Source organism: Prenolepis imparis, unplaced genomic scaffold (genome assembly GCF_030444845.1).
Source record: "Prenolepis imparis isolate NDT839.2.m4 unplaced genomic scaffold, iyPreImpa1.0 SCAF_1, whole genome shotgun sequence".
Lineage (NCBI taxonomy): Eukaryota > Metazoa > Arthropoda > Insecta > Hymenoptera > Formicidae > Prenolepis > Prenolepis imparis.
Genome location: NW_028141159.1, coordinates 11,017,735 through 11,037,367, shown reverse-complemented (window position 1 = coordinate 11,037,367; position 19,633 = coordinate 11,017,735). Strand labels below are relative to the sequence as shown.

The window sequence follows — 19,633 nt, the reverse complement described above, 5'->3', positions numbered from 1 at the left end:
CGAAAAGATTTTTTATAAAGAAAAAAAGATAGATTTAATTATATATATACACAAGAGATGCAAAAAAAAATATAAATCAAAAAGATGAAAACGTTTGATTCACATCACTTACGTTTATATAATCTCTACTTCCGAGAGACTTTCAAAAGATACGTAATAATATATAACAAATATTTACGAATAAAGACTTTATTTAGCGCCATTTCTAATCAGAATCTCAATAACATTGCTATGATTATTTCTTTGAGCTATCATCAACGGTGTAATCCCGAAAGAAGCTTCGCGATTCACATCAATCAAATTGTGTTCCAAAATGTATTCAACAGCTTCCGAATTGTCAGTTAGCGCGGCAATGTGTAGAATAGTTTGACCGACATTGTCTACAAGACTGACATTAGCGCCCAGATGTATAATGCATTTCGCTGCATTCAAATTTTCTTGTTTCATCGCCTCGTGAAGCGGCGAAGAGCCTGAAGAGTCCTGTACGTTCAAGAGATTCGCACATGATGCGACGAGTAAGTTAATCACTTTCTCATGGCCGTGAAATGCTGTAACAATTGAAGAATTGAAATAAGTCATGTTGCAAATTAAAATTTATAAAGAGATGAAAGAGTAAATAAATAAGAATACTGAAATTAATTAGCTAACAATTTAATCTTATTTATTTCTAATTTCGAAATGAGTACTGCCATTTAATTTGGTAATGTTTTCTTATACTTTTAGAAAGTGATATAAAATTATTGAATGGTACCAAACACTGGCGGATCCTTGGAGGGGGGGGGGGGGTTAAAACCTCTCCCTTGCAAATTAAAAGAAACAGTTTTGCTGAATTTTTTAAAATAAAAAGTACATGTTAAGTCGATTCTCGAAAGTCTCGAAGTATTGTTGCCTCTTTTCCGCAATGCTGATTGGTTCTCTGTCGATTCGCGTTGTGTGTTATATTCGTAGCATCGAAAGACTGTCATCGCAAGGGTTAGCAGTTAGCAGTTTGACAGTTAGTCCAAAAAGTAAAATAAAATAATAATGTTTTAACTAATATGTTATTATACTTTAAACTTGATTAATATTTTGGCGGAAAAAAGTCAAAAATACTTGCGAGAATCGACTTAATGTCTTTTTTAGAAGAAGATTAGAATAACAAAAGCACGCGTTACGCCATTCCTCGATTTTAAATAAAAAAGAATAATATTTTTATATAAAGTTTGTTTAAACTTGGTTAATATTTTTTGATAGAAATCAGAAGATTAAAGCATTACATTGCTAATTAAATTTTAACATAAAAATATGTTATAAAAATTAATATAATAATGTTATAAATAATATGTTATAATGCCTTATCTGCGATTAATATTTTTTGACAGAAATCAACTGATAACTGTTATAAATTATATATTATAATATATTAATCGAATTTAAGGAATTATAATACATTATTTAAAACATATTATTATTTTAAATGTTATAACATATTCTTATTTTAAGAATTAATTAGCAATTTTACGTTTTAATCAGCTGATTTCTCTAACAAAAATATTAATCGAGCATAAAATATTACAACATATTATTCACAACATATTGCTATTTTAATTATTATAACATATAATTATTTTAAAATTTAATTAGTTCGCCTTATTAATATTTTTTAATTTATTCATTTAATAATAAAGTAATATATTTATTAAGTTAAAAATAGAAGTGACATAAATCCAAATTAACAATTAAGGTTCAGTAGCAATTTTTAAGGCCAATAAATATTTCCTTAATTAGAGTCATAAATATATTTCGTCCTACACTTTTCGATAATCTTAATATAATTCGAATTGCGAATGCGCAGTAGAAATGAGTATCGACATCTATTACCGCGATATTTGTATATAGTTACGCAAAATATTAAAAATTAAAATTTTAAGCCGCTGACCCCATACGGCGCGGATTCATTTTACGTATTAGACCAAAAAGGTAGTACGCTGGTATGCTGATGGTACCAAAATAATCTGCAAACAATACACTATTGAAACTTATATACGTTTAATTTTTGGCTCGTTTTAAAATATAGAAAATTAAAATTTTTAAGCCGCGGATCCCATACGGCGCACAATTATATTACGTATATTACACCAAAAAGTTTGTAGGCTGGTATGGTGATGGTATCATCATAATATGCAGGCAATGTACTGTTGAAATATGTAAACGAATAATTTTTGGCGCGTTTTAAATAACTGAAAATTAAAATTTTTAAGCCGCGGATCCCATACGGCGCGGATTCATTTTACGTTTATTAGACCAAAAAGGTAGTACGCTGGTATGGTGATGGTACCATCATAATGTGCAGGCAATGTACTGTTGAAATATATGAAAGATTAATTTTTGGCTCGTTTTAAAATATTGAAAATTAAAATTTTTTACCCGCGAATTCCATACGGCGCGGATTCATTTTACGTATATTAGACCAAAAAGGTAGTACGCTGGTATGCTAATGGTACCAAAATAATCTGCAAACAATACACTATTGAAACTTATATACGATTAATTTTTGGCTCGTTTTAAAATATAGAAAATTAAAATTTTTAAGCCGCGGATCCCATACGGCGCACAATTATATTACGTATATTAAATCAAAAAATTTGTAGGCTGGTATGTTAATGGTATCAACATAATGTGCAGACAATGTACAGTTAAAATTTATGAAAAATTAATTTTTGGCTTGTTTAAAAATATTGAAAATTAAAATTTTTTTATCGCGGACCCCATACGACGCGGATTCATTTTACGTATATTAGACCAAAAAGGTAGTACGCTGGTATGCTTATGGTACCAAAATAATCTCCAAACAATACACTATTGAAACTTATATACGATTAATTTTTGGCTCGTTTTAAAATATAGAAAACTAAAATTTTTAAGCCGCTGATCCCATACGGCGCACAATTATATTACGTATATAATACCAAAAAGTTTGTAGGCTGGTATGGTGATGGTACCATCATAATGTGCAGGAAACGTACTGTTGAAATATGTAAACGAATAATTTTTGGCGCGTTTTAAATAACTGAAAATTAAAATTTTTAAGCCGCGGATCCCATATGGCGCGGATTTATTTTACGTTTATTAGACCAAAAAGGTAGTACGCTGGTATGGTGATGGTACCATCATAATGTGCAGGCAATGTACTGTTGAAATATATGAAAGATTAATTTTTGGCTCGTTTTAAAATATTGAAAATTAAAATTTTACCCGCGAATCCCATACGGCGCGGATTCATTTTACGTTTTTTAGATTAAAATAGTAGTACGCTAATATGCTTATGGTACCAAAATAATCTGCAAACAATCCATTTCTAAAAAGTGCATGTTAAGTCGATTCTCGAAAATCTCGAAGTATTGTTGCCTCTTTTCCGCAATGCTGATTGGTTCTCTGTCGATTCGCGTTGTGTGTTATATTCATAGCATCGAAAGACTGTCATCGCGAGGGTTAACAGTTAGCAGTTTGACCAAAATAAAATAAAATAAAATAATAATGTTTTAAATAATATGTGATAATACTTTAAGCTTAATTAATATTTTTGACATTCGCGTTGTGTGTTATATTCGTAGCATCGAAAGGCTGTCAACGCGAGGGTTAGCAGTTAGCAGTTTGACAGTTAGTCTAAAATAAAATTAAATAAAATAATAATATGTTTTAAATAATATGTGATAATACTTTAAGCTTGATTAATATTTTTGACATTCGCGTTGTGTGTTATATTCGTAGCATCGAAAGGCTGTCGCGAGGGTTAGCAATTAGCAGTTTGACAGTTAGTCCAAAAAGTAAAATAAAATAATGTTTTAAATAATATGTTATTATACTTTAAACTTGATTAATATTTTGGCGGAAAAAAGGCAAAAATACTTGCGAGAATCGACTTAATGTCTTTTTTAGAAAAAGATTAGAATAACAAAAGCGCGCGTTACGCCATTCCTCGATTTTAAATAAAAAATTAATATTTTTATATAAAGTTTGTTTAAACTTGGTTAATATTTTTTGATAGAAATCAGATGATTAAAGCATTACATTGCTAATTAAATTTTAACATAAAAATATGTTATAAAATTTAATATAATAATGTTATAAATAATATGTTATAATGCCTTATCTGTGCGATTAATATTTTTTGACAGAAATCAACTGATAGCTGTTATAAATATTAATCGAATTTAAGGAATTATAATACATTATTTAAAACATATTATTATTTTAAATGTTATAACATATTCTTATTTTAAGAATGAATTAGCAATTTTACGTTTTAATCAGCTGATTTCTGTAACAAAAATATTAATCGAGGATAAAATATTACAACATATTATTCACAATATATTGCTATTTTAATTTTTATAACATATTACCATTTTAAAATTTAATTACCCTACTATATTAATATTTTCTAATACATTTATTTAATTAAGAAGTAGTATATTTATTAAGTTAAAAATAGAAGTGAGACATGAATACAAATTTACAATTAAGGTTTCGTAGATATAATTTTTAAAATAAAAATTATTTTCTTAATTAGAGTCACAAATATATTTCGTCCGACACTTTTCGACAATCTTGATATAATTCGAAATCCGAATGCGCAGTAGAAATGAGTTTCGACATATATTACCGCGATATATGCATGCAGTCACGCATAATTCGCAATAATGTGCAGACAATGTACTGTTAAAATGTATATAAGATTAATTTTTTGCACGTTTTGAAATATCGAAAATTAAAATTTTTAAGCCGCAAATCCCATACGGCGCAGATTTATATAACGTATATTAGACCAAAAAGGTAGTACGCTGGTATGCATATGGTACAAAGATAATCTGAAAACAATACACTATTGAAATATATATACGATGAATTTTTGGCTCGTCTTAAAATATTAGAAATCGATACTTTTTTGACGCGGACCCTGTGCGACGCATCCTTATTTTATGATTATCGTATTAAAAAATTTGTACGCTGGTGTCTGCATGGTACCAAAACATTCTGTAATCTATGTACTATTAAAATGTATAATCGATGAATTTTTGGCTCGTCTTAAAATATTAGAAATCCATACTTTTTTGACGCGGACCCTGTGCGACGCATTCTTATTTTATGTTTATCGTATTAAAAAATTTGTACGCTGCTGTCTGCATGGTACGAAATGATTCTATAATCAATGTACTAATAAAATGTATAATCGATGAATTTTTGGCTCGTCTCAAAATATTGGAAATCGATACTTTTTACTGCTGACCCTATGCGACGCAACGTTATTTTATGTATATCAAGTTAAAAAATTTGTACGCTGGTGTCTGTTTGGTACCAAATAATTCTGTAATCAATGTACTATTAAAATGTATAATCGATGAATTTTTGGCTCGTCTTAAAATATTGGAAATCGATACTTTTTACCGCTGACCCTATGCGACGCAACCTTATTTTATGTATATCAAGTTAAAAAATTTGTACGCTGGTGTCTGTTTGGTACCAAATGATTCTGTAATCAATGCACTAATAAAATGTATAATCGATGAATTTTTGGCTCGTCTTTAAATATTGGAAATCGATACTTTTTACCGCTGACCCTATGCGACGCAACATTATTTTATGTATATCAAGTTAAAAAATTTGTACGCTGGTGTCTGTTTGGTACCAAATGATTCTGTAATCAATGCACTAATAAAATGTATAATCGATGAATTTTTCGCTCGTCTTTAAATATTGGAAATCGATACTTTTTACCGCTGACCCTATGCGACGCAACCTTATTTTATGTATATCAAGTTAAAAAATTTGTACGCTGGTGTCTGTTTAGTACCAAATGATTCTGTAATCAATGTACTATTAAAATGTATAATCGATGAATTTTTGGCTCGTCGTATAATATTGGAAATCGATACTTTTTACCGCTGACCCTATGCGACGCAACCTTATTTTATGTATATCAAGTTAAAAAATTTGTACGCTGGTGTCTGTTTGGTATCAAATGGTTCTGTAATCAATGTACTATTAAAATGTATAATCGATGAATTTTTGGCTCGTCTTAAAATATTAGAAATTGATACATATATGCCGCTGACCCTACGCGACGCATCCTTAATTTATGTATAGCAAATGAAAAAATTTGTACGCTGGTGTCTGCATGGTACCAAAAGATTCTGTAATCTATGTACTATTAAAATGTATAATCGATGAATTTTTGGCTCGTCTTAAAATATTGGAAATCGATACTTTTTACCGCTGACCCTATGCGACGCATCCTTATTTTATGTATGTCATATTAAAAAATTTGTACGCTGGTGTCTGCTTGGTACCAAATAATTCTGTAATCAATGTACTATTAAAATGTATAATCGATGAATTTTTGGCTCTTCTTAAAATATTAGAAATTGATACTTTTTTGACGCGGACCCTGTGCGATGCATCCTTATTTTATGTTTACCGTATTAAAAAATTTGTACGCTGGTGTCTGCTTGGTACCAAATAATTCTGTAATCAATGTACTATTAAAATGTATAATCGATGAATTTTTGGCTCGTCTTAAAATATTGGAAATCGATACTTTTTACCGCTGACCCTATGCGACGCATCCTTATTTTATGTATGTCATATTAAAAAATTTGTACGCTGGTGTCTGCTTGGTACCAAATAATTCTGTAATCAATGTACTATTAAAATGTATAATCGATGAATTTTTGGCTCTTCTTAAAATATTAGAAATTGATACTTTTTTGACGCGGACCCTGTGCGACGCATCCTTATTTTATGTATAGCAAATGAAAAAGTTTGTACGCTGTTGTCTGCTTGGTACCAAAAGATTCTGTAATCAATGTACTATTAAAATGTATAATCGATGAATTTTTGGCTCGTCTTAAAATATTAGAAATCGATACTTTTTTGACGCGGACCCTGTGCGACGCATCCTTATTTTCTGTTTATCGTATTAAAAAATTTGTACGCTGGTGTCTGTTTGGTATCAAATGATTCTGTAATCAATGTACTAATAAAATGTATAATCGATGAATTTTTGGCTCGTCTCAAAATATTGGAAATCGATACTTTTTACCGCTGACCCTATGCGACGCATCCTTATTTTATGTTTACCGTATTAAAAAATTTGTACGCTGGTGTCTGCTTGGTACCAAATAATTCTGTAATCAATGTACTATTAAAATGTATAATCGATGAATTTTTGGCTCGTCTTAAAATATTAGAAATCGATACTTTTTTGACGCGGACCCTGTGCGACGCATCCTTATTTTCTGTTTATCGTATTAAAAATTTGTACGCTGGTGTCTGTTTGGTATCAAATGATTCTGTAATCAATGTACTAATAAAATGTATAATCGATGAATTTTTGGCTCGTCTTAAAATATTGGAAATCGATACTTTTTACCACTGACCCTATGCGACGCAACCTTATTTTCTGTTTATCGTATTAAAAAATTTGTACGCTGGTGTCTGTTTGGTATCAAATGATTCTGTAATCAATGTACTATTAAAATGTATAATCGATGAATTTTTGGCTCGTCTTAAAATATTAGAAATCGATACTTTTTTGACGCGGACCCTGTGCGACGCATCCTTATTTTATGTTTACCGTATTAAAAAATTTGTACGCTGGTGTCTGCTTGGTACCAAATAATTCTGTAATCAATGTACTATTAAAATGTATAATCGATGAATTTTTGGCTCGTCTTAAAATATTAGAAATCGATACTTTTTTGTCGCGGACCCTGTGCGACGCATCCTTATTTTCTGTTTATCGTATTAAAAAATTTGTACGCTGGTGTCTGTTTGGTATCAAATGATTCTGTAATCAATGTACTAATAAAATGTATAATCGATGAATTTTTGGCTCGTCTTAAAATATTGGAAATCGATACTTTTTACCACTGACCCTATGCGACGCAACCTTATTTTATGTATATCAAGTTAAAAAATTTGTACGCTGGTGTCTGCTTGGTACCAAATAATTCTGTAATCAATGTACTATTAAAATGTATAATCGATGAATTTTTGGCTCGTCTTAAAATATTAGAAATCGATACTTTTTTGTCGCGGACCATGTGCGACGCATCCTTATTTTCTGTTTATCGTATTAAAAAATTTGTACGCTGGTGTCTGTTTGGTATCAAATGATTCTGTAATCAATGGACTATTGAAATGTATAATCGATGAATTTTTGGCTCTTCTTAAAATATTAGAAATTGATACTTTTTTGACGCGGACCCTGTGTGACGCATCCTTATTTTATGTTTACCATATTAAAAAATTTGTACGCTGGTGTCTGCATGGTACGAAAAGATTCTGTAATCAAGGTACTAATAAAATGTATAATCGATGAATTTTTGGCTCGTCTTAAAATATTAGAAATTGATACATTTATGCTGCTGACCCTATGCGACGCATTCTTAATTTATGTATAGCAAATGAAAAAATTTGTACGCTGGTGTCTGCATGGTACGAAAAGATTCTGTAATCAAGGTACTAATAAAATGTATAATCGATGAATTTTTGGCTCGTCTCAAAATATTGGAAATCGATACTTTTTACCGCTGACCCTATGCGACGCATCCTTATTTTATGTATATCATATTAAAAAATTTGTACGCTGGTGTCTGCTTGGTACCAAAAGATTCCGTAATCTGTGTACTATTAAAATGTATAATCGATGAATTTTTGGCTCGTCTTAAAATATTAGAAATCGATACTTTTTTGACGCGGACCCTGTGCGACGCATCCTTATTTTATGTTTACCGTAATAAAAAATTTGTACGCTGGTGTCTGCATGTTACGAAAAGATTCTGTAATCAATGTACTAATAAAATGTATAATCGATGAATTTTTGGCTCGTCTCAAAATATTGGAAATCGATACTTTTTACCGCTGACACTATGCGACGCATCCTTAATTTATGTATAGCAAATGAAAAAATTTGTACGCTGGTGTCTGCATGGTACGAAAAGATTCTGTAATCAAGGTACTAATAAAATGTATAATCGATGAATTTTTGGCTCGTCTCAAAATATTGGAAATCGATACTTTTTACCGCTGACCCTATGCGACGCATCCTTATTTTATGTTTACCGTATTAAAAAATTTGTACGCTGGTGTCTGCTTGGTACCAAATAATTCTGTAATCAATGTACTATTAAAATGTATAATCGATGAATTTTTGGCTCGTCTTAAAATATTAGAAATCGATACTTTTTTGACGCGGACCCTGTGCGACGCATCCTTATTTTCAGTTTATCGTATTAAAAAATTTGTACGCTGGTGACTGTTTGGTATCAAATGATTCTGTAATCAATGTACTAATAAAATGTATAATCGATGAATTTTTGGCTCGTCTTAAAATATTGGAAATCGATACTTTTTACCACTGACCCTATGCGACGCAACCTTATTTTATGTATATCAAGTAAAAAATTTGTACGCTGGTGTCTGTTTGGTATCAAATGATTCTGTAATCAATGGACTATTGAAATGTATAATCGATGAATTTTTGGCTCTTCTTAAAATATTAGAAATTGATACTTTTTTGACGCGGACCCTGTGTGACGCATCCTTATTTTATGTTTACCATATTAAAAAATTTGTACGCTGGTGTCTGCATGGTACGAAAAGATTCTGTAATCAAGGTACTAATAAAATGTATAATCGATGAATTTTTGGCTCGTCTTAAAATATTAGAAATTGATACATTTATGCTGCTGACCCTATGCGACGCATCCTTAATTTATGTATAGCAAATGAAAAAATTTGTACGCTGGTGTCTGCATGGTAGGAAAAGATTCTGTAATCAAGGTACTAATAAAATGTATAATCGATGAATTTTTGGCTCGTCTCAAAATATTGGAAATCGATACTTTTTACCGCTGACCCTATGCGACGCATCCTTATTTTATGTATATCATATTAAAAAATTTGTACGCTGGTGTCTGCTTGGTACCAAAAGATTCCGTAATCTGTGTACTATTAAAATGTATAATCGATGAATTTTTGGCTCGTCTTAAAATATTAGAAATCGATACTTTTTTGACGCGGACCCTGTGCGACGCATCCTTATTTTATGTTTACCGTAATAAAAAATTTGTACGCTGGTGTCTGCATGTTACGAAAAGATTCTGTAATCAATGTACTAATAAAATGTATAATCGATGAATTTTTGGCTCGTCTCAAAATATTGGAAATCGATACTTTTTACCGCTGACACTATGCGACGCATCCTTAATTTATGTATAGCAAATGAAAAAATTTGTACGCTGGTGTCTGCATGGTACGAAAAGATTCTGTAATCAAGGTACTAATAAAATGTATAATCGATGAATTTTTGGCTCGTCTCAAAATATTGGAAATCGATACTTTTTACCGCTGACCCTATGCGACGCATCCTTATTTTATGTTTACCGTATTAAAAAATTTGTACGCTGGTGTCTGCTTGGTACCAAATAATTCTGTAATCAATGTACTATTAAAATGTATAATCGATGAATTTTTGGCTCGTCTTAAAATATTAGAAATCGATACTTTTTTGACGCGGACCCTGTGCGACGCATCCTTATTTTCAGTTTACCGTATTAAAAAATTTGTACGCTGGTGACTGTTTGGTATCAAATGATTCTGTAATCAATGTACTAATAAAATGTATAATCGATGAATTTTTGGCTCGTCTTAAAATATTGGAAATCGATACTTTTTACCACTGACCCTATGCGACGCATCCTTAATTTATGTATAGCAAATGAAAAAGTTTGTACGCTGTTGTCTGCTTGGTACCAAAAGATTCTGTAATCAATGTACTATTGAAATGTATAATCGATGAATTTTTGGCTCTTCTTAAAATATTAGAAATTCATACTTTTTTGACGCGGACCCTGTGCGACGCATCCTTATTTTATGTTTACCGTATTAAAAAATTTGTACGCTGGTGTCTGCTTGGTACGAAAAGATTCTATAATCAATGTACTAATAAAATGTATAATCGATGAATTTTTGGCTCGTCTCAAAATATTGGAAATCGATAATTTTTACCGCTGACCCTATGCGACGCATCCTTAATTTATGTATAGCAAATGAAAAAGTTTGTACGCTGTTGTCTGCTTGGTACCAAAAGATTCTGTAATCAATGTACTATTGAAATGTATAATCGATGAATTTTTGGCTCGTATTAAAATATTGGAAATCGATACTTTTTACCGCTGACCCTATGCGACGAATCATTATTTTATGTATATCATATTAAAAAATTTGTACGCTGGTGTCTGCTTGGTACCAAATAATTCTGTAATCAATGGACTATTGAAATGTATAATCGATGAATTTTTGTCTCTTCTTAAAATATTAGAAATTGATAATTTTTTGACGCGGACCCTGTGCGACGCATCCTTATTTTATGTTTACCGTAATAAAAAATTTGTACGCTGGTGTCTGCATGTTACGAAAAGATTCTGTAATCAATGTACTAATAAAATGTATAATCGATGAATTTTTGGCTCGTCTCAAAATATTGGAAATCGATACTTTTTACCGCTGACACTATGCGACGCATCCTTAATTTATGTATAGCAAATGAAAAAATTTGTACGCTGGTGTCTGCATGGTACGAAAAGATTCTGTAATCAAGGTACTAATAAAATGTATAATCGATGAATTTTTGGCTCGTCTCAAAATATTGGAAATCGATACTTTTTACCGCTGACCCTATGCGACGCATCCTTATTTTATGTTTACCGTATTAAAAAATTTGTACGCTGGTGTCTGCTTGGTACCAAATAATTCTGTAATCAATGTACTATTAAAATGTATAATCGATGAATTTTTGGCTCGTCTTAAAATATTAGAAATCGATACTTTTTTGACGCGGACCCTGTGCGACGCATCCTTATTTTCAGTTTACCGTATTAAAAAATTTGTACGCTGGTGACTGTTTGGTATCAAATGATTCTGTAATCAATGTACTAATAAAATGTATAATCGATGAATTTTTGGCTCGTCTTAAAATATTGGAAATCGATACTTTTTACCACTGACCCTATGCGACGCATCCTTAATTTATGTATAGCAAATGAAAAAGTTTGTACGCTGTTGTCTGCTTGGTACCAAAAGATTCTGTAATCAATGTACTATTGAAATGTATAATCGATGAATTTTTGGCTCTTCTTAAAATATTAGAAATTCATACTTTTTTGACGCGGACCCTGTGCGACGCATCCTTATTTTATGTTTACCGTATTAAAAAATTTGTACGCTGGTGTCTGCTTGGTACGAAAAGATTCTATAATCAATGTACTAATAAAATGTATAATCGATGAATTTTTGGCTCGTCTCAAAATATTGGAAATCGATAATTTTTACCGCTGACCCTATGCGACGCATCCTTAATTTATGTATAGCAAATGAAAAAGTTTGTACGCTGTTGTCTGCTTGGTACCAAAAGATTCTGTAATCAATGTACTATTGAAATGTATAATCGATGAATTTTTGGCTCGTATTAAAATATTGGAAATCGATACTTTTTACCGCTGACCCTATGCGACGAATCATTATTTTATGTATATCATATTAAAAAATTTGTACGCTGGTGTCTGCTTGGTACCAAATAATTCTGTAATCAATGGACTATTGAAATGTATAATCGATGAATTTTTGTCTCTTCTTAAAATATTAGAAATTGATAATTTTTTGACGCGGACCCTGTGCGACGCATCCTTATTTTATGTTTATCGTATTAAAAAATTTGTACGCTGGTGTCTGCATGGTACGAAAAGATTCTATAATCAATGTACTAATAAAATGTATAATCGATGAATTTTTGTCTCGTCTCAAAATATTGGAAATCGATACTTTTTACTGCTGACCCTATGCGACGCAACGTTATTATATGTATATCAAGTTAAAAAATTTGTACGCTGGTGTCTGTTTGGTACCAAATGATTCTGTAATCAATGTACTATTAAAATGTATAATCGATGAATTTTTGGCTCAACTTTAAATATTGGAAATCGATACTTTTTACCGCTGACCCTATGCGACGCAACCTTATTTTATGTATATCAAGTTAAAAAATTTGTACGCTGGTGTCTGCTTGGTACCAAAAGATTCCGTAATCTGTGTACTATTAAAATGTATAATCGATGAATTTTTGGCTCGTCTTAAAATATTAGAAATCGATACTTTTTTGACGCGGACCCTGTGCGACGCATCCTTATTTTATGTTTACCGTAATAAAAAATTTGTACGCTGGTGTCTGCATGTTACGAAAAGATTCTGTAATCAATGTACTAATAAAATGTATAATCGATGAATTTTTGGCTCGTCTCAAAATATTGGAAATCGATACTTTTTACCGCTGACCCTATGCGACGCATCCTTAATTCATGTATAGCAAATGAAAAAGTTTGTACGCTGTTGTCTGCTTGGTACCAAAAGATTCTGTAATCAATGTACTATTGAAATGTATAATCGATGAATTTTTGGCTCTTCTTAAAATATTAGAAATTGATACTTTTTTGACGCGGACCCTGTGCGACGCATCCTTATTTTATGTTTACCGTATTAAAAAATTTGTACGCTGGTGTCTGCTTGGTACGAAAAGATTCTATAATCAATGTACTAATAAAATGTATAATCGATGAATTTTTGGCTCGTCTCAAAATATTGGAAATCGATACTTTTTACCGCTGACCCTATGCGACGAATCATTATTTTATGTATATCATATTAAAAAATTTGTACGCTGGTGTCTGCTTGGTACCAAAAGATTCTGTAATCAATGTACTAATAAAATGTATAATCGATGAATTTTTGGCTCGTCTTAAAATATTGGAAATCGATACTTTTTACCGCTGACCCTATGCGACGCAACCTTATTTTATGTATATCAGGTAAAAAAATTTGTACGCTGGTGTCTGTTTGGTATCAAATGATTCTGTAATCAATGGACTATTGAAATGTATAATCGATGAATTTTTGGCTCTTCTTAAAATATTAGAAATTGATACTTTTTTGACGCGGACCCTGTGTGACGCATCCTTATTTTATGTTTACCATATTAAAAAATTTGTACGCTGGTGTCTGCATGGTACGAAAAGATTCTGTAATCAAGGTACTAATAAAATGTATAATCGATGAATTTTTGGCTCGTCTTAAAATATTAGAAATTGATATATTTATGCTGCTGACCCTATGCGACGCATCCTTAATTTATGTATAGCAAATGAAAAAATTTGTACGCTGGTGTCTGCATGGTACGAAAAGATTCTGTAATCAAGGTACTAATAAAATGTATAATCGATGAATTTTTGGCTCGTCTTAAAATATTAGAAATCGATACTTTTTTGTCGCGGACCCTGTGCGACGCATCCTTATTTTCTGTTTATCGTATTAAAAAATTTGTACGCTGGTGTCTGTTTGGTATCAAATGATTCTGTAATCAATGTACTAATAAAATGTATAATCGATGAATTTTTGGCTCGTCTTAAAATATTGGAAATCGATACTTTTTACCACTGACCCTATGCGACGCAACCTTATTTTATGTATATCAAGTTAAAAAATTTGTACGCTGGTGTCTGCTTGGTACCAAATAATTCTGTAATCAATGTACTATTAAAATGTATAATCGATGAATTTTTGGCTCGTCTTAAAATATTAGAAATCGATACTTTTTTGTCGCGGACCCTGTGCGACGCATCCTTATTTTCTGTTTATCGTATTAAAAAATTTGTACGCTGGTGTCTGTTTGGTATCAAATGATTCTGTAATCAATGTACTAATAAAATGTATAATCGATGAATTTTTGGCTCGTCTTAAAATATTGGAAATCGATACTTTTTACCACTGACCCTATGCGACGCAACCTTATTTTATGTATATCAAGTTAAAAAATTTGTACGCTGGTGTCTGTTTGGTATCAAATGATTCTGTAATCAATGTACTATTAAAATGTATAATCGATGAATTTTTGGCTCGTCTTAAAATATTAGAAATCGATACTTTTTTGACGCGGACCCTGTGCGACGCATCCTTATTTTATGTTTACCGTATTAAAAAATCTGTACGCTGGTGTCTGCATGGTACGAAAAGATTCTGTAATCAATGGACTATTGAAATGTATAATCGATGAATTTTTGGCTCTTCTTAAAATATTAGAAATTGATACTTTTTTGACGCGGACCCTGTGCGACGCATCCTTAATTTATGTATAGCAAATGAAAAAATTTGTACGCTGGTGTCTGCATGGTACGAAAAGATTCTGTAATCAAGGTACTAATAAAATGTATAATCGATGAATTTTTGGCTCGTCTCAAAATATTGGAAATCGATACTTTTTACCGCTGACCCTATGCGACGCATCCTTATTTTATGTATATCATATTAAAAAATTTGTACGCTGGTGTCTGCTTGGTACCAAAAGATTCCGTAATCTGTGTACTATTAAAATGTATAATCGATGAATTTTTGGCTCGTCTTAAAATATTAGAAATCGATACTTTTTTGACGCGGACCCTGTGCGACGCATCCTTATTTTATGTTTACCGTAATAAAAAATTTGTACGCTGGTGTCTGGATGTTACGAAAAGATTCTGTAATCAATGTACTAATAAAATGTATAATCGATGAATTTTTGGCTCGTCTCAAAATATTGGAAATCGATAATTTTTACCGCTGACCCTATGCGACGCATCCTTAATTTATGTATAGCAAATGAAAAAGTTTGTACGCTGTTGTCTGCTTGGTACCAAAAGATTCTGTAATCAATGTACTATTGAAATGTATAATCGATGAATTTTTGGCTCGTATTAAAATATTGGAAATCGATACTTTTTACCGCTGACCCTATGCGACGAATCATTATTTTATGTATATCATATTAAAAAATTTGTACGCTGGTGTCTGCTTGGTACCAAATAATTCTGTAATCAATGGACTATTGAAATGTATAATCGATGAATTTTTGTCTCTTCTTAAAATATTAGAAATTGATAATTTTTTGACGCGGACCCTGTGCGACGCATCCTTATTTTATGTTTATCGTATTAAAAAATTTGTACGCTGGTGTCTGCATGGTACGAAAAGATTCTGTAATCAAGGTACTAATAAAATGTATAATCGATGAATTTTTGGCTCGTCTTAAAATATTAGAAATCGATACTTTTTTGTCGCGGACCCTGTGCGACGCATCCTTATTTTCTGTTTATCGTATTAAAAAATTTGTACGCTGGTGTCTGTTTGGTATCAAATGATTCTGTAATCAATGTACTAATAAAATGTATAATCGATGAATTTTTGGCTCGTCTTAAAATATTGGAAATCGATACTTTTTACCACTGACCCTATGCGACGCAACCTTATTTTATGTATATCAAGTTAAAAAATTTGTACGCTGGTGTCTGCTTGGTACCAAATAATTCTGTAATCAATGTACTATTAAAATGTATAATCGATGAATTTTTGGCTCGTCTTAAAATATTAGAAATCGATACTTTTTTGTCGCGGACCCTGTGCGACGCATCCTTATTTTCTGTTTATCGTATTAAAAAATTTGTACGCTGGTGTCTGTTTGGTATCAAATGATTCTGTAATCAATGTACTAATAAAATGTATAATCGATGAATTTTTGGCTCGTCTTAAAATATTGGAAATCGATACTTTTTACCACTGACCCTATGCGACGCAACCTTATTTTATGTATATCAAGTTAAAAAATTTGTACGCTGGTGTCTGTTTGGTATCAAATGATTCTGTAATCAATGTACTATTAAAATGTATAATCGATGAATTTTTGGCTCGTCTTAAAATATTAGAAATCGATACTTTTTTGACGCGGACCCTGTGCGACGCATCCTTATTTTATGTTTACCGTATTAAAAAATCTGTACGCTGGTGTCTGCATGGTACGAAAAGATTCTGTAATCAATGGACTATTGAAATGTATAATCGATGAATTTTTGGCTCTTCTTAAAATATTAGAAATTGATACTTTTTTGACGCGGACCCTGTGCGACGCATCCTTAATTTATGTATAGCAAATGAAAAAATTTGTACGCTGGTGTCTGCATGGTACGAAAAGATTCTGTAATCAAGGTACTAATAAAATGTATAATCGATGAATTTTTGGCTCGTCTCAAAATATTGGAAATCGATACTTTTTACCGCTGACCCTATGCGACGCATCCTTATTTTATGTATATCATATTAAAAAATTTGTACGCTGGTGTCTGCTTGGTACCAAAAGATTCCGTAATCTGTGTACTATTAAAATGTATAATCGATGAATTTTTGGCTCGTCTTAAAATATTAGAAATCGATACTTTTTTGACGCGGACCCTGTGCGACGCATCCTTATTTTATGTTTACCGTAATAAAAAATTTGTACGCTGGTGTCTGGATGTTACGAAAAGATTCTGTAATCAATGTACTAATAAAATGTATAATCGATGAATTTTTGGCTCGTCTCAAAGTATTGGAAATCGATACTTTTTACCACTGACCCTATGCGACGCAACCTTATTTTATGTATATCAAGTTAAAAAATTTGTACGCTGGTGTCTGTTTGGTATCAAATGATTCTGTAATCAATGTACTATTAAAATGTATAATCGATGAATTTTTGGCTCGTCTTAAAATATTAGAAATCGATACTTTTTTGTCGCGGACCCTGTGCGACGCATCCTTATTTTCTGTTTATCGTATTAAAAAATTTGTACGCTGGTGTCTGTTTGGTATCAAATGATTCTGTAATCAATGTACTAATAAAATGTATAATCGATGAATTTTTGGCTCGTCTTAAAATATTGGAAATCAATACTTTTTACCACTGACCCTATGCGACGCAACCTTATTTTATGTATATCAAGTTAAAAAATTTGTACGCTGGTGTCTGTTTGGTATCAAATGATTCTGTAATCAATGTACTATTAAAATGTATAATCGATGAATTTTTGGCTCGTCTTAAAATATTAGAAATCGATACTTTTTTGACGCGGACCCTGTGCGACGCATCCTTATTTTATGTTTACCGTATTAAAAAATCTGTACGCTGGTGTCTGCATGGTACGAAAAGATTCTGTAATCAATGGACTATTGAAATGTATAATCGATGAATTTTTGGCTCTTCTTAAAATATTAGAAATTGATACTTTTTTGACGCGGACCCTGTGCGACGCATCCTTAATTTATGTATAGCAAATGAAAAAATTTGTACGCTGGTGTCTGCATGGTACGAAAAGATTCTGTAATCAATGTACTAATAAAATGTATAATCGATGAATTTTTGGCTCGTCTCAAAGTATTGGAAATCGATACTTTTTACCGCTGACACTATGCGACGCATCCTTAATTTATGTATAGCAAATGAAAAAATTTGTACGCTGGTGTCTGCATGGTACGAAAAGATTCTGTAATCAAGGTACTAATAAAATGTATAATCGATGAATTTTTGGCTCGTCTCAAAATATTGGAAATCGATACTTTTTACCGCTGACCCTATGCGACGCATCCTTATTTTATGTTTACCGTATTAAAAAATTTGTACGCTGGTGTCTGCTTGGTACCAAATAATTCTGTAATCAATGTACTATTAATATGTATAATCGATGAATTTTTGGCTCGTCTTAAAATATTAGAAATCGATACTTTTTTGACGCGGACCCTATGCGACGCAACCTTATTTTATGTATATCAAGTTAAAAAATTTGTACGCTGGTGTCTGCTTGGTACCAAATAATTCTGTAATCAATGTACTATTAAAATGTATAATCGATGAATTTTTGGCTCGTCTTAAAATATTAGAAATCGATACTTTTTTGTCGCGGACCCTGTGCGACGCATCCTTATTTTCTGTTTATCGAATTAGAAAATTTGTACGCTGGTGTCTGTTTGGTATCAAATGATTCTGTAATCAATGTACTAATAAAATGTATAATCGATGAATTTTTGGCTCGTCTTAAAATATTGGAAATCGATACTTTTTACCACTGACCCTATGCGACGCATCCTTAATTCATGTATAGCAAATGAAAAAGTTTGTACGCTGTTGTCTGCTTGGTACCAAAAGATTCTGTAATCAATGTACTATTGAAATGTATAATCGATGAATTTTTGGCTCTTCTTAAAATATTAGAAATTCATACTTTTTTGACGCGGACCCTGTGCGACGCATCCTTATTTTATGTTTACCGTATTAAAAAATTTGTACGCTGGTGTCTGCTTGGTACGAAAAGATTCTATAATCAATGTACTAATAAAATGTATAATCGATGAATTTTTGGCTCGTCTCAAAATATTGGAAATCGATAATTTTTACCGCTGACCCTATGCGACGCATCCTTAATTTATGTATAGCAAATGAAAAAGTTTGTACGCTGTTGTCTGCTTGGTACCAAAAGATTCTGTAATCAATGTACTATTGAAATGTATAATCGATGAATTTTTGGCTCGTATTAAAATATTGGAAATCGATACTTTTTACCGCTGACCCTATGCGACGAATCATTATTTTATGTATATCATATTAAAAAATTTGTACGCTGGTGTCTGCTTGGTACCAAATAATTCTGTAATCAATGGACTATTGAAATGTATAATCGATGAATTTTTGTCTCTTCTTAAA

General features: G+C 31.6%; 1 protein-coding gene across 1 annotated transcript in view; it reads right to left on the bottom strand.

The window, feature by feature from the left end:
* Positions 1-128: 128 nt before the first annotated feature.
* The window catches only part of LOC145945469 (ankyrin repeat domain-containing protein 16), a 100,444-nt gene continuing 80,939 nt past the window's right edge, over positions 129-19,633 (bottom strand). The window contains exon 3 of the mRNA XM_083054514.1: positions 129-548. Within this exon, the coding sequence (XP_082910640.1) occupies positions 190-548 (359 nt within the window). The 3' untranslated portion in view covers positions 129-189. The remainder of the gene's footprint in view (positions 549-19,633) is intronic.